The following is a 22,219-nucleotide window of genomic DNA, read 5'->3' on the forward strand; positions in this document are numbered from 1 at the left end:
CAGATATTCTGAATAAATGTTCATCAGACGGCAGAAGTGTTTTCAGGTCAGACTGCTCTGGACTCATCTCAGGTTCTGAGGACAGAGGTTCAAAACTCTGGTAACTTTTTACATTTTTAAGTCCAACATCAAGAGATCAGAACTTCTCGGTGACGCTTTGGCGAGTCCAACAAGAAGAGGAAGGATTGAAAGCTCGAAGAAACAGCAAAAATCCAGCGCTATCTCAGACGGAGCTCGACCGGGTGCTGCCCCGGATGCTGGAGGTCACAGGTACGATCTTTGGTTCCCTCTAAATCTTGAACGTGTTGCAGAGCGAGTGTGATGTCCATCATTGTTCCCGTTGTTCAAGACTCGTTATCTTTGTTTCGGTGTGATTTTCCAAATCCCTCTGGACTGACTGCAGTGGATCCAGATCAGCTGTGTGCAGGTGGTGCAGACGCACCGGGAGCAGCTTCCCTCCCGGCCAGTCACGGTGTGACGACGCCCCTCATGTGAAACCTGAACAGAGGTGAGAACTGACACCCAGGTGGTTCTGATGCTCGATCTGGATCTGGATCTGTCCCTGACTCACTGAGAACCTCATCACATTAGATTAATGGACAGAAACTCTGGTCTGTTTCCTGGTTTCTTGACTTCCCCACGTCAGTCTTGTTGCCCGTTTTATTTCACTGGAGTTTGTAGCAGCACATTTCTGTTGGTCGTCCCCTGAAGAGACATTTGTTTATTGTCTCTGACATCGTGCCTCTCCTCCAGACTGACATACATACAGGTTTTGTATATATTTTTATGTGGGTTCGTTCGGGCTGGCTTGTCAGCATTTTACCACCAGTAAAACAACAACACCAAGCAGAAGGATCAGAATGTCAGAGAAACAGTCCTCGAGATGTTCGAGATTTACTTGGAGTTTGAAGAAGATTTGATCTGTGCTGAAGTCTGCTGTCCAAAACTGATCAGAAGTTCTAATGAGGCTCAAATGAATTTTGGAGTCCAGAATCCCGAACACTTGTTGATCAAATAGTTCAAGATGTTACAGGTTACAGGTCTCTCTGGACTGCAGTTTAAGTGTTGTTGCTCGTGTCTGTACATTTTCAAGTCAGATGACCAAAAAGAAAAACTAAAAAGCTCAAAGATTTGAATCTGAAGAAGAAGATCCTGTCATAGATCCTCTGGCAGTGATGAAATGTTAAAATATCACTGAACCTTTTTATTTAAACGTTGGAAGTGTTCCAGTCTTACGCCCTTAATTTATCTGTCGTTGGAGTTCACCTGAAGCCAATTACCACCTCGTTAAAATCAACGAGTCGCTGCTCGTCTTTCATTTTCTCACAGAGTTAAACCCGACACTTGATCTGTGTTCACTCGTTGTTGAATTTAAGGTTCACGTTTTTAGAAAACCTGAAACAGGACGGCTGAGCTCAGACTGATCGCTGACCAGCATCAGCTGCTCATCCTGCTGACGTGTTTCTCCGTTCCAGAAAGAAAACAGAACTCAAGACGTCATGATGGAGTTTATTTGCCTGCTGTTACATCACTTGTGGAAATTAAAGCTAAAGACAAACGACAAACACACGATTATTTTTTTTCTTTCCCCACAAACATTAAATGAAACTCTGGACAAAGTTTCCTATGAATCAGCTTGTTTTCATCGTATAGCAGGATCACATTCTAACTTGTCGCTGTTTTACAGTTTTGCGAAATATATGTACATGAATAAAGTGACAGACGGTCTCGGCTTGTTTTAAGCCCCATTCAGACTGGATTCATTTTTTAAGAGCACCTTAGAAAACATGCTCACACTAGCAGGGGAGCTTTTTGGTAATCATTACGATGACAGAGTCAAATAAAGCCATCAGGAGAGCGAAAACCTCCTGAAATGTGTCAAATTTGTTCCATTTTGGCATCAGAATCATGCCGAATCAACAATTAGCAGGTCCTGTTTCCTGTGTACTCATGCGCGTACTGACAACTAACACTGGATTCTTTTGATCCTGAAGGACACTTAAAAACCTGAAGATTCTCAGGCAGGTTCTGAAGTGTCAACATGTTTTCCATGTTTGGATTTTTCCTGCGCAATGTGCAAGCTACTTACGGCAAAGTGAACGTTCCTTCTGTGACGTTAATCCGGTTCAACTGGGGCTTTATTATCTCTCCAACGTTCTGGTACCGACCCGTATCCAAACTCAAAAAGGTTCTCAGATCCCACAGCCGGAAAAGAATAAGAGGTTTAAGAGCATATTACATGATTGACCGAGATCTAAAGAAACAAAAGGCTCTGAAGGAAGAGTACAGTGTGAAGACCAGGATGGAAACTGTCGTCCTCAGTTTTGCTCCTCAAACTCTGCGCTCATCTGTGAAGGAGGAAAGAAAAGAACATTTAGTATTCTTCAACAAATCTACGTCGTCTTGTATCTTAAGGTGATGGATGGGTTCATGCATCTAACGTTGGGTTAGTAAGGGGGAGATGGTGGAACAGGATCACTGCATGCAACGATCAGGGCTCGAAAACAAAATGATGAAGCTAACGTGGAGCTTCTGGAGGAATTAAACCCCAAGTTTAGTATTTAAACACAACTGTGGGAAACCTGTGGGTGATATAACACAAAAAAAAAGGATACTAATGGTGCTGATGGCTACAAACGTTAGTACACAGAACAGATACATCAACTACTCAGCGTAGATCAACAGTTTAAAGCTGCGTCTACCTGAATGTCAAACTCTCCAAATCCTGTTATCAGATTGTTGGCCTGGAAACAGAGCGAGAAGAACATCACAGAGACGGACACACAGCCTTATTTTAACATTTATTTACATCCGTCGTCTGTTTTCTCGCTGCTCTGACATCAGAGGGGGAGTTGGGCGGTGTGTGAACTCACCACGGCGTCGATGTCTCGGGGGCTGACGTACTTGGACAGAGCTTTGTAGTCGTCGGGGGACATCGGCATCATGTTGTCCTGCAGCCTGGACGGATGTCTGCAGCGACAGGACGGAAGAGCGTCCACATTCAAATCTGTTCACGCAGTAACGTCACGTCAATGATCGTACAAATTCAACGCTTACACTTCTGAGACCGATATGAGCTCCGTCTTCATGTAGCCCGTCCTCGCCGGGTTCTCCACGTCCATGGGCTCTGGAGCTGGAAGACAGATGAACATTAAGCGTTAGGTCGCATGTGGAGCTGATCCAGGTCCACCGTACTGAGGCCGTGTGACTTACTCTCTGTGAGTTTGGGGTAGTACTTCCCGAAGGCCTTGTCTTTCGGGATGTCGGGGTAGAGGAAGCGCAGCGGGTTCTCGGGGATGTTCTCGGCGGCCATCACCTTGTAGGTGCGGATGATGTCGGGCAGGGAGACGGCGGACAGCTCCTTCTTGGTGTACGGCTCCACCGAGTGGAACACCGGCTTGTCTGCGTTCATAAAGAGAGAAGTCAGTCCAGCAGGAGGCGCTGTGAAGCTCTGACGCTCCTCAATGTTTCCTCTGCTCACCAAACACGTCGTGCTCGATCCAGGTGAAGGTGATGGCGCCCTCCCTGCTGCTCTCGCTGAACCGGAGCAGGAAGGTGCCGGGACACTTGTCGGTCAGCAGAGCCTTCTCCCTCTCTTTGCTGATGAAGCCCATGATGGAGCTGCACACGGACAGAAAACACTCAGACCGAGCCGGGACGTCGTACAAACGTCTGAAACGAACAGAAAGTGTGGCTGCGGCTCACCCGTCGTTCCAGAGGGAGAGCAGGTGTCTCTTAATCACGTCCAGGATTCCTTCGATCCAGAGCCAGAAGGGGAACGCTTTCTCGTTGGCACTCTGCTCAAGCACAGGAAACAGCGCTTAGCTTAGCAAGAAAACTAAAAGAGTATATTCAGAAGAGAGACGGAGCCTCAGACCGGCTGTGTCGTCATCTACAACTCTACCTTGCAGAACTTGGTCCAGGGGATCTGCCCCTCCGGGTTCCTCTGAGCTTTGGCTCCTGTCACGTTTACATCACACAGTGTTACAGCATGAAGGTGAAGTATTATTAATATTAATATCATTATTATTATTATTATGATGATGCTCTCTGCGTGGTTCCGTACCGAGCAGTTTGTCAGCCAGCATGTTGAGCTGCTCCTCGTTCAGGCCTCGCTTGGTGACGGAGGAGAACTGCCAGCTGAGGACCTCCGACAGCTGAGACCACTTCGCCGCCGGAGGGGAGAGGAAGAACTTCAGGTTCTGAGGATGAGGAGGAAACTTCTTTAACAACGGTAAACAGGTACGCAGGTGAAACAGGGATACTCTGAACAACATGTGTAATCAGTATCCGTGTGTGTGTGAGCTCGCCTTGGGCTCGGTGGTCAGCATGTTGTACCAGAGGATGGAGGCCCAGCCGCTGGGCAGCTGACAGACGTTAGAGATGACCACCACCGGCAGAGACATGGCCTGCAACAAGCACAACAACAGCATATAAATAACTACAACGTCATCTCAACCACAACAACATCACATACGTTTGTGTCGTCTGGTCTCACCTCCAGTTTGATGTCGAGTCCCGACTGGTTGAGCTGCAGCTCGGACTCGAAGCTGAGCGAGTGAAGCTCCTCGGTGACGATCAGAGGACCCTGAACACACCATCAAGTTGAAACTGTGAGATAATCTACGTGTCCTGATGTTAGGATCACCTACAGGAACAGCTTTCCCCTCCCTCGTTTCGTTAACGGCTCTTACCTCGTTTGTTCGGTTGCCGGCCACTTTCTGCTCCTTCAGTTGCTGCGTGAAGAAAAAGAACGAGAAGTTGAGACGGACAGTTATTTTTTTACACACTGTTTTAAAACAACAGATGAACAGGAGCTGAGAACAAACTGACCAGGTGTCTGAACTCGGCTGCCAGGCTGCCGTTCGACTCCTCCATGTTCATCACTTTGGTGTTTGTTCCCAAAATGTTGAACTTACGAAACCTGACAACAAACACGACGTCAGAGAGTCGATTCAATCGTTCAGTTTATTCACATTAAATGAGAATCAAAGCATTGTTTCTAAAGACACTCGTATATATTGAAACTGTGTGTTGTGTTGAGACGCACCCTTTCTTCTCTGTCACGTCTCTGAAGAACAAGAAGAAGAAATGCAGAGTTATTTAGCAACATGTTCACACACTCTGGTATGAACAGTACAGAACAGGTGAATTAGAGGTTTGAACGCAGCTTACTTGTCAAACACAGCTTTGACTTTGAGCTGGTAATTAAACTCCTGCAGCTTCACCAGAAATCTGAATGGAGACAAAAACAAGTTCAGTTCATCTGAAACAGGAAGTGACGGCTTTGTTTTTTCCTCCTGCAGCGACACTTGGTTTCGTTTAGTTATTTCCTCCGTGGGACACGTTTGTGTTTCTGTGTCTTTACTTTTACTTTGGGTGAGAAACAAAGAAAACCACATCGGTTCCTGCGGCGCTTACCGCAGCTTCACGGTGAACTGGACGCCTGTTTTCAGCACCAGGGGTCTCTGAGGGTGGGTGGGCATGCAGGGCTGCCGCTCCACAACCAGGGAGCTGCACAACAGACACAAACACAGAGCTTCAGCTGATAATCCGTTATGATGTGATCAGTAACTGGTGTGTGAGCGCTCCCGTACTTGGAGAGGAGGTTCTTGAGGAGCTCCAGGGCGCGGGCCTCCAGGTACGCCTTCTTCTGTGTGATGGGGTCGCTGTCGTACGTGAACTTCTGCTCCAACTCCTGCAGCTTCTTCAGGTGCTGACGGACCTGCTGGAGAGACTCTGCCACTGCCGTGAACCTGTCGCAGGAGGAGGAGGACATGAAGAAGAGGTTTTATGTTGTCTGTTAGTCCCTAAAGGTCTCGGCTCAGGCTCAGACCCTCTCACCAGTTCTGCAGCTGGTCCACGCAGGCGTTCGGCGGACCTCCGATACAGGCGATCTGCTGCCGCTGCTTCCACTCGGGCAGCTCCTCTGAGATCAGGTCGGACAGCAACGCCTGGGTGACGTTCAGCAGGTCGGTCAGCTGGATCACCACGTCCTGATCAACAGAGACAGAGACAGACGTAACGTCCGCGTCGTCGGGTCAGCATCAGCTGATCGCAGGTCGTCATGGTTGAGTCTCGCTCTGCTCACCTGTCGCTTGGCTTTCAGGTCGAAGCACATCCTCCCGACCATCAGCTTCTCCTTCTCCAGCTCCTTCGGCGTCATGCCGTTCATTTCATTCTCTGCAGAAACACGAAGCGATCAGACTGACTGCACTTCCATCTCAAACCCTGAGCGATCGATCAGACCGCCGGCCTTCTCCTCACCTCTGTTCTTCAGCGTGTTGACCTTGAAGTCGTACTCGTCCTGCAGATCTTCCAGGTTCTTGATGTTCTGATCCGCCACCTGAATGAGAGGAAACGAGCAGACGTTGGATCCTTTCGTGACATTTCAGCAGCGTGAGGTCAGAAGCTGTGAGTGTAGAACTCGTCCTACCTGGACTCGCTCTCTCAGCTCCTTCACTTTGTTGTCCAGCTTCTGTTTCTCCACCACCATGGCCGACACCGTCCCCTCTCCCTCCTGCTGCACACAGAACCAGAACGCTTTCATTCACTTGTGTTGCGTTTATAGGAAGCTGGTTATTTCCAGCTCCATTTAAAGGTTCAGTGTGCAGGATTCAGAGTTTTACCTCGATGCTCTTGGCGGTGGCCAGAATCTTCTGCTCCTCCTTCAGGTTCCTGGAGATGATCATGGCCATGCTGACCGGATCTTCCTGGAACCGGTCCTGGAGAGACAACGACTCTACATTCAGAGTTCATCACCATATTTAACTAAACATCACGCGCAGAGTAAAGTCTGCGGTCCGACCTGCAGGTTCCTCTTGATCTTGCGGATGTTGTGCTGCAGCAGGAAGTTGTTCTCCAGGGCGAAGCGGCTGTGCTGGTCGTCCAGCTGAGCCAGGAGGTCGTGGAAGCGAACGGTGGCCAGCGAGTCCTGGAAGGCGACCGTGTCCCTGAAGAGGCAGCGGACACAGAACTACTGACTACATCACATCCCTGCTGCGTTCAAGAGTGCAGAATTTTTGGGTTTTGACACAATCTTCTTAATGCAAATGTTGAAGAAAACTTTATTCATTTTGTTTTTATAATTAATTGATTTGAATGAAAAAGTCACCAGCTTAGATGATTAGTTCAAGGACAGTGGAAAATTTAAAAATCCTTCTGAAACTCCTGTTTTTACAGATTCTAGTTATGATAAATAGTGTAGATAATTATATGATTATTATATTTTGATTCCAGTTCAGAAGCAATTTAATTGACTTGTAGTTTATATTTCATGTATATTTATGTTATTTTCTTTTTTTACTTAATCACAACTTTTAATTTAAGTTTTGACTATTTTTTCAGAGAGTGTTTTGTTAAAGAGCTGCGACTAATAATTATGAATTACTGATTTATCTGTTTAAATGATAATTTATCATTAATTTCCTTGAGCACAAAGTGACGTCTTCAAATGTGTTTTTTTGTCCAAACTTTCCCATTTGAAAAACATTTTATACAGAGTAATAAACTGTCTTTTATTAAATTAAAACTGTATTTATCAAAATATAAAATCAAGTTTAAAGAAAACAGTAAAAACAAAAGATGCAGCACGCCGATTAAAAGTTACTCCGTCTTCTCACCAGTCGATGCTCTCGATCCACCTGCTCAGGTACTGACGGATGTCCATGGGGAACGAGTCATCGTACAGCTGGTCCACCTGCTCCAGGTACTTACAGTCGAGCATCTGGAGCTGGCACCACTGCGCCATCTTCTGGGGAGACAGAGCAGCTTCATGACTCTCAGCCTCTCAACTCTTGGTTTTTAAAACACCAATACTGATCGTTTATCACCTAAAAAAACGCAGCTGAATTGTAGCAACAGTTGGAATTGATGAAATTCAAAGTATTGCTCAAGGGCACTTCTTCCTTTTTCTTCACTACACTGACCCGGCTGCTTGTTTACAGAAATCAGAAGTGCTGACTCTGTAATTATTATGTGTCTTTCCTCCTGAACTCATACAAGTTATACGATGCATTCAATGTCAGCAGGACAGGCAAACATCTGAGAGCTGTTTTTTTTTTTTTTTTTTTTACAGTTAACTAACTCACATTAGCTACAACTTAACTCCAACTACTGACAGTATTTTTGATGATTAAAACTCAACATAATTATTATCATCACTGTGAGCTTGCAATGGTTGATGAAGGAGTCCATAGGTTTCAGTTTCCCCGCTCCAGTGTCAGTCTATAAATCATCCCCCTGAGATTCTAGAGTTGTGTGTTTTATAATTTTCATGCAATTCTGCAGGAATATAAAAAAAAATACAGATATTTAATACACAGACTGATCTTCAGCTGTAAGTTATTCATTAAAACAACTTAACTTTCTAATATTCAAACTCATTAGTCATTACTGATATTATTTTCCACTGTAAGCTCACAGGAGAAGTCCATAAGTTTCGTTTTCCTCGCTCCAGCATCAGTCTTTAAACACCCCACGACAGAGAAACGCCCCCAAACCCACCTGGCTTTGCCACCTGTCAGGAACCAAACTCCGTCCAGAAATGTGACGTTTTAAAGGATTTCTTCTCCATCGCCGTAAATCTATGCATCACACAATGAAACCTACACATTCGCCGAATTGAAAATTGTTCACTTGTGAATTCGGCTCACATGTAATTCACCTGGTGTGACGTATAAAGTAGAAGTGCGACATTTGGGACAGGTTGGTGCTAAATAACTGATGTTTCCGATTTGAGGTGCTGAGCGGTGATAGATGACGTAAACCATCTATTAACACTTTATTGTAGATCAATAGAACTGCAGCTCGTTACAGCTCATACACGAGTGGAAGTTAGCGGAGTAAAATAAGATATTAGCGCTTTACTAATAGCAAATCCAAGATCAACAACTCACATCTGAACGTCAGTTTCATCACATTACGAGAACAAATATCGTATTTGTGCTACATTTGGCCACTCCTTGAGGAAGTAAGTGTGTAAACTTACCTTTTATTTAGAGGAAATGTGTAAAACCTCTGAGAGAAATCAAGTTTTAAGTCGGGGAAGCTCCAAAATTGTGCAACGAATGTATCAAGAAGGTGCTCCGCCTGTTTCTGCTGCTGTAGTGTAGCATAGAACTGTGCGGAAACTACGTCAGCCAACCACAGGCCAGGATAAACAAGAAGCGCCCGCCCCTTTGCTTGTGACAGCCAATCAGATGGCTGTATCCCGGCTGTTCTGTCAGTGAGCAGGCTTCCCCTTAATAACAACTATAAACAGTGTGTTTATCATGTTTTTCACGTAGTTTGAGCAAAAAAATCATCAATAAACACGTGCTTAGTTTTGTTTAATACAATCTAACTTAGTCCCACTATCTGTTAAACATATATTACATGATGAAAAGCAAAATAATTCGGATATTGAAGGAGGGAAGCCACTGAGCAGAAGAGCGTGAGGTGACCACGTGTTTTCAGAGAAACAGAAAGTAACTTCAGCTCTGAAACTAAAAGCTCTTCTATGATGCTGATCACTTTCCGTATCGATAAGGTCATCAGGTGCAAAATCAGATAACAGGATTTCCAGAAAATATGAAGCATTTTTGTAAAAACCCACATGTGTCAGCATGTTTCGTCAAATGTCAAATTTGGCCTCAATAATAATTTTTTTTTTTTTTTTAATGACATCATTATTATTATAGTTAATATGTGTGCATAGTGATTCTTAATTTGGGGTGGATAAAGAGGATAAATCTGAGAAGATGAAGATGAATAATAACCTATAAAATCCCTCAAAATCCCAATTTTTATGCCTTTTTTCCTGGTGAATCTTTAAATTGTGTGACCCTTTATACAAATAACACAATCTGAAAGTGTTAGAGGTGAAAAGCTCATAGAAGTTGATTTGTTTTGTAGCATGACAAAGCATATAACTGGTTTAGAGACTACACGTAGAGAAAATGTGAATATTTTGTCCAGCAGCACAAACAAATCACACACATGCATCCAAGCCTGTTAGTTCACTCACAACGTGTGATAAAAATGTTATTTATACAAATATTTGAGTCAGAATCAAATATATTCCTCACACACGTCAACGCTTTACAGTATTTATCCAAACAGAGACATTTATAGAATATCTAGAGCTCAAAACACTTCTGAAGCACACAGTTGACACTGTTCACCCTCTTTACAGCTCGTATTCACACTGCTGTGATTTGGAAACAGTGCAGGTTGGCGCCACCTGGTGGCAGAAGTACATACATATTTCTGAATATATATTTTGAAGGACGTTTTGGGTTTGACACTTTACAGCTTGTGTGTGAAGTTAGGGAGTGTTAAAACATCATTTCTTACACACTGTTAACTATTTTTCACCACATTCAGTCTCTGATTTCAGTCAATTTTTGACATAGTTTGTGAGAAAACCAACTTGAAACATCCTTGAAATCAGTGGATAGTTTTATTGTGGAAGCAAACATTCGTAAACACCACAGGATATTCTTTAAGGTGTAGCGACAAAACCGGGTGTTTTAACCCCAAAACATGATGCTTTCCTCAAGCTGACCAAGTGGTTTTTGTGCCCAAACCCTAACCAGAGCATAAATACAAGAGTACATTTGAAAAGAAAATGAAAAGAAAGGAAATATTACACAGGTAAAGGCTTTAAAATCAAACTTTTGGTACTTTATAAGACTCAAATGTGCGACAAAGATGCTAATGTCATGTATTTTACACGTGTAGCTCACTGATGCAAGGCTCCTCTGCAACCAACACCAAGTTCTCAATTGTCAGATTGTCCCTTAATGCAACATCACCATCATATTGTGCATATTTGCATGTCTAAGGCAATTAATTCTACAACATTAGTTTTTTAATGAGATGTTATCATTTTGATAAAATTGCACACTGTTGCACAATGTAGTAAAAAGTACCTGATATTCAGCACGTATCTCATTTTTCTACATGTATCAGAGTAAAAATTAAAATATTTGTCTCCACAAAGTTTGGAATGGAAGTATGAAGAAGCATAAAACATAAAAATACTCAAAGTTGCAACCCTAGTTGTACGTGCACATATAAAACAACCCAGTCACTCTTGTCTGTCTTGACTTAAATAGCAACAAACTCATAAAAAAATGCAAAATAAAACAAAATCCACTTCTTTTATCATCCGCCTTTAAAAGCGCTCATCTTTAAAATCATAAATATCACGATACCTTCACATGTGACTTTTTAGTTTTAGTGAGATTTAAACCCTCATGAAGCTGAATGATTCAGCCTTTTCTCTGTCATCTGCGTTATGTGGAGGAAGCCTCTGCAGAAAGTAACACGAATAAATCTGCTCAGTGATCCGACACCGGCTCACAGGACATTTTGTCCGCTGCAGAGTCACAAACCTGTGTCACTGGTGGACGTTCTGTTCCAGCAGCAGAACAAAGAGTTTTGGGTCAGAAACCCCCCGTGAAGCACAACAACAGTCAGGACATCTGCACTCGGCTTCAAATCAAGATCAAACCTCCCTCTGAGTTCACTGTTCCTGCCCTCACGTTGGACCCAAAACTCCCCACACTGTTTTTACTGTTTTTACCCATCAGTGAAGAAGAGAATCGATGAATTATTGTTTCCAGACTTCATGAAATGATTAGTTGTATACTGTTTAATGTCTTGTATCAGAGTTTATCTTAACACCAGCTAAAATCTTGTTTTTGCTGACCTCCAGTGGTTTAACTCCCCCTCCGGCTGCAGCGACCTCAGGTGGGGTGGGAGCATCTCAGGTGCAGCGCTGCTCAACCCGACGCTGTAAAACTGCGTCCTTCATTGTCCCGAAGGTACAGCAGTGAAACTGTCGCAGTTTCGTCAGGTTTAGGCACCAAAACTACTTGGTTACATTTAGAAAAAAAAATGTTTGCAAGTTAAAACAAGTTACATTTGGGTTTTTTAGTTTTATACTAGATTGGAACAGCAGACTCTGGTGGAAGTGTGCAGCACCTGACTGACCTGACTTCCTCCTTTGCTGCCGTAATAATTACTCCAAGCACTAGAGGTCGCCACCCGAAGATAAACATACTAATGGGTCGCAGTATGTTGCATTCAGAGGCTGTTTTTCAGGTGAGGAGGGCCACTTTGAGGGCAGTTAAATACTGCGTTACAGTCTTGTGTCAGGTTCCTCTTTGACCTGTAAATGTGTACCGCATGGAAGCGACAAAACAGGAAGAAGAAAAAATGCAAAATGCTCGAGAAGAAGACAGAAGAAGAGGCAAAACATAAGAAAACAGCTCTGAAAGTTTTTCTTATCAAGACAAATGTATTCAACCGTTTTGCTTCAAGGGTAAGAAAACAAGAGTACAAGAAAACAAACCGATCGACACACAACACACAATGACATAATAACATCACAACACACCTGCAACAACGTCCTTAACAAAAGATCTTTCTCTCTCACATCACTGTGATGCTCTCGAGAGCAGATCACAGCGAGGAGTTTGCAAACAAGCTTCGGGAGAGTCATAAGGTTCATGTTTTTCAAAATAAGGGCGCACATGGAAGACATCCTGCAGCGTTTGTTCTGGTTCAAGGCTCAAATCAGGACACGTTTTCATAAGACAGGAGGACAGGAAGCAGCAGGAGTCTGTCCATCTATCTGTTGAATACACAGTGTGCCTCCATATTTTCATATCTAGGTTTTTGTTTCTTAAGAATTAAATCCCCTCCTGATGATATACTTTACATACTACGATGAGAACATCACATTTTGCTCAACATGATTATTTAAACATGCTGATTCTTGAGGAGATAAACTGCAGTGACAAAACTTTCTAGCATTGTTCTTCTCTGTTTACAGTTTTCTCCTTATTTTGCTTAGCCTTCATGCTCACATGAAAACATACAATAGAAGTGACACAAACTTTAAAGGTGGAATTTATTCGAGAATGGCCAGAATTCAATGGTAGCTCCAAAACTGTGAGGGGCAGCATAACCGCTAACTGCTGCTGTAGCTATCTTTGGTTGTAGCGACTAGCTGCTGTTAGCAAGTAGCTCAGTTAGCCATGGAGCTAATGTCATCTCCCAGTGACACCTAACTAAGTGCTGAACACAGGCTCCAAGACTGACAGAGGCCAGTATAAAGACAGTGGCTAAAGGAAGGAAGGAGGCGATTTACAGTGGCTCTGACCAGGACTATGACTCCAGGGACGAGAAGACCAGAAAGACTCCCTGATGACAGTAACCAGGCTAAAAGAAGACTATCACCGCTTGATTTAAGAAGTGGTATTTTACACATGACCAGCTAAGGCTAGCTGGTTAGCATGTACCGGTATCAGTACATAAATAACTTTGACATGATGTCAACACTGTTGTTTCTTAACATTCTATTGACGATATTCAATATTTGATGAATCTGAATTTTTTGATTTTGTGTTTAAACATTTTTTTGAAACTGCTCCTTTTAAAAGTTAAATAAATTATATTTTCCAAATCCATGTGTTAACTGCTCAATTATCTTCTTCTTATGTATAAAAATATGTGTGACCTAGCAATCTGGATGTTTGGTGTTTTTAGTTAAAATTTGTTTTTGGTATTTGAATGAAAGCACAAAGTATGAGAGTAAAAACAACTTTAGGAGTCCTGTCCTTAAGAATACTCCTTGTCTCTCTTTCTCTTTGTTGAAAACAGTTCTTCTGTGGTCGGGTTTCCTCAGGAGCAGCCACAGTGGTCGACCACCATGGACGGGATCTTCCCATAGATGATCTGCTCCTTGCGGTTGAAGTACAGCATGTTGATGGGCGACATCTTGGTGGGCGTGCAGCAGGGCCCCGCGGTGCCTCGTGGGTTGGCCTTGTTCACCAGGTGTGCATGTGGATACTGCTGCAGGTGCATGAATTCACACTCCCCCGAGCAGTAGTTGGCCCGGTAGCGCTTGGGGGCGATGATCCAGTCCCAGCCGAACTCCTCGAAGTCGACGGTGAGCGGGTAGCGGCAGCAGCGCGTCTCTGCAGATTCCTCGTCACAGTTGAGGCCCGAGTCTCGGCGGGATCTCTTGGGGTTGTCGAGGATCTTCACTTCGATGAACGGTTGCTGGAAAGGAAATTAAAATGTTGAAAATTATTGACAACTTTCCTGACATGACAATGAAGGATTTTCTTCCTTCCATTACAAGTTTCTAATTGCAGATTCAAACTAGAACTCAGTAGATGGATAGGGTCGACTCTGAGGCCTTCATCCACAGTTTTAATCCTGGCACGCAGCCAACATCACAAACAACCAACAACCAAATCAACCATCCATCCATCCAGAACAAGGCCCTGCCATGTGAAAGTAAAAAGTGCCGCATCCCCACGAGGCCACTTGGACCCTCACTAAACGTCCAGAGTTATGCGATTATATTTTGGTAGCGCTCACCAGTCCTTCCTCTCCCGGCTCTGCTGAGGTGACAGCCAGATCTTCTCCTTTGGAGTCGTAGGCATTGATCTCGATGCCGTAGTTGGTCTCCGGTTGACGCAGCCAAGCCTGCAGCAGAGACTTGATGTCGATGCTTTGCCAGGATCCGGCGCCGGCGTCAGTGTCGATCTTCAGGGATCGGACTCTGATTCGGGTGTTGTTTCCCTCCTTTCCAGGTTTGAGGCGGGAAATCTGCAGGAAGACGGTGGTGACCATGTCGGCCGGCCGCAGGTGGACCCACAGCTGAGCGCGCAGGATGTTTTTTGGCTGGATCTTCGGACTGAGGCTGAAGAGACAACATGAGGACAACTCGTCCTGGGCGATCGGATTGTCTGGAAGAAGAATCACTAAAATGTTAAATTAACAGATTGACTTGGCTTTTGTGTACTGAGCTGGTTTAAAAACTGGGATACCAAATAATCATCATACACCGACATCAGAGGAACAAACAGAGACAATTTTACACAAAGAAAATAATATCTCCATTTATAACATATGTGGAATTAACAAGAATTCGTCAACATGAATATGGCTGTAAATATTTATGATCCCCAGAGGATGAACCCTAATTATCTTTTAGATCCTTTGACCTTTCAGCCTCTTGCATCCTTTTTTGCATCTCATCTTTGAAGAGATGACCTTCAAATCACGTGAGTGTATTTATTGACCCCATCACTTCTTCCAGCGCCTGAGTCGAATTTCTTTTATTCACTCTACTGGCAGATAACTCTCCAGATTGTGTGACTTTAACTTAGACTTACATTGTCGGCAGTGTGCAATAGGTGGCGTGAAAGTTAATCATTTGATATTATTTAGCAAGAGTGAAAATTTGATATGTCTCTCCAAACACTACGTATGGATTTATAAGTACCAACATCTCCAAAAATCAAAATGCTGTTACTATTTTAGGATTTAACAGTACAACATTACACTTTAAAAAGTGTTAATTTTCTTTGTTGAGCGAGATAAAAAAAAAAAAAAAATCACGTACGTCGAATATTTTAATTTGCAACAAAGACAAACTTTACGTACTGCTTTTACGCGCGAATCACACGCTTCTCCTTTTTACGCACGACTTTTAGAAAAGGTGCAAAGCAAAAAAGAAATCAGAACACGTGAGGGATCTCTTGGTTTGATTTATAAAAATCTCCCCTCTTTTGTGCTACTTGGAAAATCAACTTTACGCACAAGTTTTACGCACGGATCACACGCTTCTCTTTTTACGCATGAGGTTCAGAAAAGGAGCAGAGCGAAAAAGAAGACAGAACACATTCACATTTGTTTTACTTACGCTTGGTGGCCATGGTGATGATGGTCTCCGTCGTGGCGTGGTCCTCCTCCTCCACCCGCGGGTCGTACTGGTCCAGGAGCTGCGTCAGAGGAGGCGCTTTGGGCAGCAGCTGTCGGATCATGTCCCGGCTGATGTTGGGAGCCTGCTCGAGCCGCAGGATGCTGAGGATCTGGGACTTGATGCTGTGGAGCCTCATCTGCTTGCTGTGCTCCCGGAAGTCGCAGGCCGAGCACTGCTCTCCGCTCTCCGCCAGCAGCTTGGAGGTCTGGTTCATCTCCGCAGAGAAGCCCGCAGAGAGGAGGACGGTCAGGCCGAGGAAGACGAGCATCCTGGAGAGAAGAAGAGGTGAGTGCAGTGACGCTGTCTGATATGAGTCTGTCTCCGGGCCTCCGGACTTTATGATTGGCTGCCAGGAGAATCTTTTTTTTTTTTTTTTTTTTTTTATCAGAAGAGAAATTTAAAGAGGAAGAGAGATTTTATGATGAATACTTTGTTGATTCCTGTGATGGGTCCCGAGTTTAAATGTTCTTTTTTTAAACATCATACACAAAAGACCCCAAACTTTATTTTGTTTCCGTTTCATAATGACAGTTTTCATTCAACATCTTCGTGATGCTCATTTTGGGATTATGACCCTCTTTACATGTGCAGAATTTGCCTTAGAAACTTCATATTTTTAAGTTCTCATCAGTATGAAAGTAATCTGGTGACAGTTGTGTGTATGTCCACATGCACACTGCAAACAAGAAGTTCTAATGACTAATTCGGTTTGATTGATGTTTTTTTTTATATTGTTATTTCCCCAGTAAGTTCCCAGTTACAACAGTTGTTCGGCAGAAATGATGAAACTCTGTTTTGCTGTGAAGCTCCAGAGACGTTCTGTGGACTACGACACTTCACCTGACTCTCAATCAGCACTCAGCTGAATAGATAAGGACTGAATTCCTATTTTCAGTTGAACTTACCCTTTAATATCCAACACTAGCTCTGAGTAGATACAGATGAGGATCATTTTGAACACACAAAGAATAAGAAAATCGAGAGAAAGGAGAAAAAAAGAAGCTTTCAGCCCCCTGATGATAATTCATGGAGCACTTTCCAAAACAACTCACACATAAAAAGAAAATATAAACGAGCAAAGTGACAGAAAACAGTGTGAAACAGGTCAAAGACATTTATTAAAGTATGTTTTGTGTCTTCTGGTGCTTCTCCTCTGCTCTGCTGCCCTTTAGCTCCCTCTTGTGGTGAATCTCGTGTCCTGCGCTCTCAGTCTGACTTCATCCAGCCCTGAACTGATCTGACAACAAAGCTGCTTTTATATTGATTAAGCAGTAGCTCATATTACAGTAGTTACTGTTTAAATGTAGGCTGGTGCAAACTGACACGTTATACAAGGAGAGAAACTCACATGTTCTGCATTTAAAAGCTGAATTTAGCTGTTGAACTCATTATTTCACATCAGTAACAGTTTGGCTGTCTCGTTTCAGCTCAGTGTCTCTTTGTCTCTCAGGACACTCAGAGATCAACGACCAACACGTTCTACTCTTCATTGGAACTGCAATACCCAGAAATCCTCTGTGGTGACGTCACTAATAGTGTGAACATGTCAACCCCCAGACTCCCTTATGAAATCTCTCTATTTAGTGAGTTTTTGAGTCAGGAGACACTTTCTAACCTCCTGAAACGCTGTTTGTGACTGATTCTTCATTATTTGGGCCTTCTTGTAAATTCGGCATGTGTTAGCTGGTTGTGGGTCGTGCTGCAGCGCCCTCAGTCTAACAGGAAGACTCCCAGTCTGAACTCGCCTCTCTGGCTGTTTCCTCCTCACAGTTTACTTTCACTTTCTCTGACAAATGTGTCGCAGATAGTTTTCTCCGTCTGAACCTCCAGCTGAAGGTAATGTAATGAACCTGACATGTTGGACTCGCTAACACAAGCTCTACTTTACTCACTCTACTCGGGACGACGGAGGAGAAACAACTGCTGTGAAGAATATCTGCCATTTTGTGCCAATACCGGCTTACTTACTGAAGTGTGTGTGTGTGTGTGTGTGTGTGTGTGTGTGTGTGTGTGTGTGTGTTTGTGTAATTTTTGCTTCACGCCTCTTGAATTTAATCCATTAAACCAGCGATAACATTACTGACACAGACACAACATTACAACATGTAAAATGCAGTTTACTGACATTTGCAGCTCAATAAATCAACTTGTGAGCAAAAGATATTATCAGCTGCTGCAGAAACTGTTCGACCAATCAGGAGCTGCGCTGTGTAATTCTGCAGCTCATCTTAGTTTTTAACGTTTTCATTTTATATGTTGACTGTGTCAAACATTTTGTCCTTTTTCTCTTTTTCAAAGGTCACTTTATACTTCTTGTTGTAAATAATTGTTTTCTGTTCAAATTTTCATGTTTTAAATGAATAAAAGTCGATTTATGTACAGTTGATGTGCAGATGAATGATTTGTGTTTCCTCTCCAGATGAAAGTGTGTGTGAGATGAGCAGCATGAATCAGTGTGAGGACAGAGAGGAGGGAGGCCCTCCCTCTAAAACCACTGGACCTGGACCTGGATCTGGACCAGGACCTGGACCTGAGCCCAGCTGTGTGTCCTTCAAGAGTGACAAGTCAAATGAACGTGACATTAATTTTAAAGGACACCCAGCTCCTGCTGTAAAGAGGTGAGCTGTTAGTAACATTAATATGTGACTGATTCATGTTTTAACTGTGGAGAAAGATGTTTTCTGAAACCTGATGTTTATTTTCAGCTTCGTTCTTCTTCTCTTAAATTTATCCTCTCACTTTAGAAAGCTGCCCAATAGAACCAGTCTTCAACTCTTCATTTCACTTTATTGAATTAGTTTGGTCCAATATTCTCTGAAGGTTTATTCCTGATGTTTTCCACTATTTTATGGACAGAAGCTTCTGTGTCTGAAGACTAGAAAGTGAATTAACATCTCTGGTGGTCTTCTTCTCTGTCCAACAGGAGACCAGCCTCTACTGGACCTGGACCAGGACCTGGACCAGGACCTGGAACAGGACCTGGACCAGGACCTGAGCCCAGCTGTGTGTCCTTCAAAAGTGACCGGTCAAAGGAGATTATTACTGATTTTAAACTAGAACCTTCCTCAGACAGACAGTAAGTTGTTGTCCTGTTGCTCTCTGGTGATGTCTGTCCTCATTAAATCCAGTCTGACCAGTTGTCCTGATGGTCTTCATGTCCTCAGAGTGATGATGGAGGTCAGAGCAGGATTAGTATTAAAGGACAGGTTCACATTTCTTCATGTCCGTCCCTCAACAACTCTGACAGGACAGAGTTCCTCCTGTGGACAAACAGCAGTGACTCACCTTCTGCTGAACTCTGACCTGCTGCTGAGGAGAGGAAGGGCTGTGTGTTATATCTGACGTTACAAGGGCCCGACCCATCCGGACCTCATGGGGCCGGTACCAAAACCCATATGAAGAGTAAAAAAACTCAGCCAATTAGATATAAAAACTATAAAAACAAATGACTTATTTTCTGATCTCTAAATATAACTCAAACACTTGAGACAAAGATATGAACTGAAGGCAGAATATTGCAATATATGCAACAAAGAATACATTTTCACAAATGCATTTAAAGTTACGTGGAGCACTTTGAAACTCAGACGTTCAGTATTTTTTCTTACTACAGCTCATGTCTACATGAATATAGCTTGTATTTACAAATGATGAATTCATTATTATCTTTATATTTAGGCCATTGTGTCGTGAATCACACAAAAGCAAAACATTAAAAAGTCAGTAAATGTCTTCCGGGTCAAATCAGACAAATTAAATATCAACTGTGTAGGAAAAACAAACCAATAATTTAGTTTTTTGGTGTCAGATTCGAATTTTTCGCAGAATAAGATAAATAAAAACCAAAAAAAATACATAATGAATCATTTTTTCATTCTCCAATGTTGGAATCTCAAGCTTCAGCTTGTGTTTGTCTCTGAGTGGACAGACACAATGTGACTGATTCTTCATGATTCCTCCACAGAGTCGACCAGGAGAGCTCAGAGGTTCCCAGAGGTCCGTCTGTCCAGCAGCATCAGACACACCTGGACTCCATATTTATGGTCTGTACATGAACAACAACTACTTTTACATCCAGTCTGTTCACAATAATCTCCATGCTGCACTTTACAGACCAGTGGTGAATCTGTCCAACATGGATCTGATGTTAAATGTTGTCATTCACATAATATTCTGTTTCAGCTGCTGGAGGAGAACATTGTCACTTTTGTGAAAAACGAGCTGAAGAAGATCCAGAAAGTTCTGAGTTCAGATTACCCAGAATGCTCAGAGAGTCAGAGGGAGGATGAGGAGGTGTTGGATGGTGAGGATGAAGAGCAGAGGAGGAGCAGCAGAGAGGCATTTCTGAAGATCACACTTCACTTCCTGAGGAGAATGAAGCAGGAGGAGCTGGCTGACTGTCTGCAGAGCAGTAAGAGGATTTCTCTAAAGATTTAACATGATGGATCAATGAGACGATTACTGAAGTCTGATGATGATGAATCTGTTTATATATACAATCTTTCGAGGAAGGAAATTGTGTTGTAATAACTTAATGATCTTGTTTGTTGTGTCTTCATTTAGAACATCTTGCTGCAGTTTGTCGGCGTGAACTTAAATCTAACCTTCAGAAAAAGTTCCAGTGTGTGTTTGAGGGGATCGCTAAAGCAGGAAACCCAACCCTTCTGAATCAGATCTACACAGAGCTCTACATCACAGAGGGAGGGACTGCAGAGGTCAATGATGAACATGAGGTCAGACAGATTGAAACAGCATCCAGGAAACCACACAGACCAGAAACAACAGTCAGACAAGAAGACATCTTTAAAGCCTCACCTGGAAGAGACGAACCAATCAGAACAGTGATGACAAAGGGAGTGGCTGGCATCGGGAAAACAGTCTTAACACAGAAGTTCACTCTGGACTGGGCTGAAGACAAAGACAACCAGGACATACAGTTCACATTTCCATTCACTTTCAGAGAGCTGAATGTGCTGAGAGAGAAAAAGTTCAGCTTGGTGGAACTTGTTCATCACTTCTTCACTGAAACCAAAGAAATCTGCAGCTTTGAAGAGTTCCAGGTTGTGTTCATCTTTGACGGTCTGGATGAGTGTCGACTTCCTCTGGACTTCCACAACACTGAGATCCTGACTGATGTTAGAGAGTCCACCTCAGTGGATGTGCTGCTGACAAACCTCATCAGGGGGAAACTGCTTCCCTCTGCTCGCCTCTGGATAACCACACGACCTGCAGCAGCCAATCAGATCCCTCCTGGGTGTGTTGACATGGTGACAGAGGTCAGAGGGTTCACTGACCCACAGAAAGAGGAATACTTCAGGAAGAGATTCAGAGACGAGGAGCAGGCCAGCAGAATCATCTCCCACATCAAGACATCACGAAGCCTCCACATCATGTGCCACATCCCAGTCTTCTGCTGGATCACTGCTACAGTTCTGGAGGATGTGTTGAAGACCAGAGAGGGAGGAGAGCTGCCCAAGACCCTGACTGAGATGTACATCCACTTCCTGGTGGTTCAGGTCAGAGTAAAGAAGGTCAAGTATGATGGAGGAGCTGAGACAGATCCACACTGGACTCCAGAGAGCAGGAAGATGATTGAGTCTCTGGGAAAACTGGCTTTTGATCAGCTGTTCAAAGGAAACCTGATCTTCTATGAATCGGACCTGACAGAGTGTGGCATCGATATCACAGCAGCCTCAGTGTACTCAGGAGTGTTCACACAGATCTTTAAAGAGGAGAGAGGATTGTACCAGGACAAGGTGTTCTGCTTCATCCATCTGAGTGTTCAGGAGTTTCTGGCTGCTCTTCATGTCCATCTGACATTCATCAACTCTGGAGTCAATCTGCTGGCAGAAATAGGGCAGTCAACATCCTGGTGGTCTGACCTCTTTGGAGGCAAATCAACACGTCTCTACCAGAGTGCTGTGGACGAGGCCTTACAGAGTCCAAATGGACACCTGGACTTGTTCCTTCGTTTCCTCCTGGGTCTTTCACTGCAGACCAATCAGACTCTCCTGCGAGGTCTGCAGACACGGACAGGAAGTATCTCACAGACCAATCAGGAAACAGTCAAGTACATGAAGAAGAAGATCAGTGAGAATCTGTCTCCAGAGAGAAGCATCAATCTGTTCCACTGTCTGAATGAACTGAACGATCGTTCTCTAGTGGAGGAGATCCAACAGTACCTGAGTTCAGGACGTCTCTCCACAGATAAACTGTCTCCTGCTCAGTGGTCAGCTCTGGTCTTCATCTTACTGTCATCAGAAGAAGGTCTGGACGTGTTTGAACTTAAGAAATACTCTGCTTCAGAGGAGGCTCTTCTGAGGCTGCTGCCAGTGGTCAAAGCCTCCGACAAAGCTCTGTAAGTGTGGAGAAATTTCTTCAGAATGCAGTAAATATGCTGTTATTAACCCAAATAGAATCATTATTTTCTTATTCTGCTTATTATTCTTT

At 43.5% G+C, this 22,219-nt stretch overlaps 3 protein-coding genes across 6 annotated transcripts in view; 1 reads left to right on the forward strand and 2 right to left on the reverse strand.

Moving 5' to 3' along the window:
• Positions 1-1,489: 1,489 nt before the first annotated feature.
• stat1a (signal transducer and activator of transcription 1a) lies at positions 1,490-9,134 on the reverse strand. Of its 4 annotated transcripts, none has more exons than XM_037091038.1 (25): positions 8,990-9,134; positions 7,623-7,750; positions 6,809-6,953; positions 6,630-6,725; positions 6,437-6,523; positions 6,268-6,346; positions 6,092-6,183; positions 5,845-5,996; positions 5,598-5,756; positions 5,422-5,514; positions 5,176-5,235; positions 5,051-5,071; positions 4,834-4,924; positions 4,695-4,736; positions 4,499-4,588; positions 4,311-4,409; positions 4,067-4,202; positions 3,905-3,960; positions 3,706-3,797; positions 3,482-3,621; positions 3,214-3,402; positions 3,058-3,133; positions 2,874-2,970; positions 2,703-2,744; positions 1,490-2,348 (listed from the first exon to the last, which is right to left on the reverse strand). In XM_037091038.1, the coding sequence occupies exons 2-25, from the start codon at positions 7,748-7,750 to the stop codon at positions 2,319-2,321; spliced, it is 2,292 nt and encodes a 763-aa protein (XP_036946933.1). In that variant the 5' UTR covers positions 8,990-9,134; the 3' UTR covers positions 1,490-2,318. The 4 variants fall into 4 exon arrangements, with proteins under 4 accessions (XP_036946933.1, XP_036946934.1, XP_036946932.1 ...); XM_037091039.1 differs by having other exon boundaries at positions 6,437-6,520; positions 7,623-7,753; XM_037091037.1 differs by having other exon boundaries at positions 7,623-7,753.
• Positions 9,135-10,422: 1,288 nt separating this feature from the next.
• LOC119015262 (growth/differentiation factor 8-like) lies at positions 10,423-17,713 on the reverse strand. The gene is made up of 4 exons (XM_037091105.1): positions 17,662-17,713; positions 15,710-16,038; positions 14,380-14,750; positions 10,423-14,055 (listed from the first exon to the last, which is right to left on the reverse strand). The coding sequence occupies exons 2-4, from the start codon at positions 16,035-16,037 to the stop codon at positions 13,675-13,677; spliced, it is 1,080 nt and encodes a 359-aa protein (XP_036947000.1). The 5' UTR covers position 16,038; positions 17,662-17,713; the 3' UTR covers positions 10,423-13,674.
• LOC119015196 (NACHT, LRR and PYD domains-containing protein 12-like) overlaps positions 15,973-22,219 on the forward strand; it is a 208,229-nt gene continuing 201,982 nt past the window's right edge. Inside the window, exons 1-7 of the mRNA XM_037090983.1 lie at positions 15,973-16,054; positions 17,220-17,352; positions 18,189-18,387; positions 18,693-18,845; positions 19,734-19,812; positions 19,952-20,180; positions 20,333-22,127. Of these exons, the coding sequence (XP_036946878.1) occupies positions 17,313-17,352; positions 18,189-18,387; positions 18,693-18,845; positions 19,734-19,812; positions 19,952-20,180; positions 20,333-22,127 (2,495 nt within the window). The 5' untranslated portion in view covers positions 15,973-16,054; positions 17,220-17,312. The remainder of the gene's footprint in view (positions 16,055-17,219; positions 17,353-18,188; positions 18,388-18,692; positions 18,846-19,733; positions 19,813-19,951; positions 20,181-20,332; positions 22,128-22,219) is intronic.

Source organism: Acanthopagrus latus, chromosome 24 (genome assembly GCF_904848185.1).
Source record: "Acanthopagrus latus isolate v.2019 chromosome 24, fAcaLat1.1, whole genome shotgun sequence".
NCBI lineage: Eukaryota > Metazoa > Chordata > Actinopteri > Spariformes > Sparidae > Acanthopagrus > Acanthopagrus latus.

Bases quoted from the DNA above. Each gene is read 5' to 3' on its own strand.
- LOC119015262 (XM_037091105.1), bottom strand. From the start codon at position 16,037: ATGCTCGTCTTCCTCGGCCTGACCGTCCTCCTCTCTGCGGGCTTCTCT. The intron at 14,751-15,709 runs GTAAGTAAAACA...TTCTTCTTCCAG, and splicing joins CATCACCATGGCCACCAAGC to ACAATCCGATCGCCCAGGAC. The intron at 14,056-14,379 runs GTGAGCGCTACC...TTTCCTTTCCAG, and splicing joins AGCCGGGAGAGGAAGGACTG to CAACCGTTCATCGAAGTGAA.
- stat1a (XM_037091038.1), bottom strand. From the start codon at position 7,750: ATGGCGCAGTGGTGCCAGCTCCAGATGCTCGACTGTAAGTACCTGGAG. The intron at 5,072-5,175 runs GTAAGCTGCGTT...CTTGTTCTTCAG, and splicing joins GTCAAAGCTGTGTTTGACAA to AGACGTGACAGAGAAGAAAG. The intron at 3,798-3,904 runs GTAGAGTTGTAG...GTGCTTGAGCAG, and splicing joins CCTGGACCAAGTTCTGCAAG to AGTGCCAACGAGAAAGCGTT.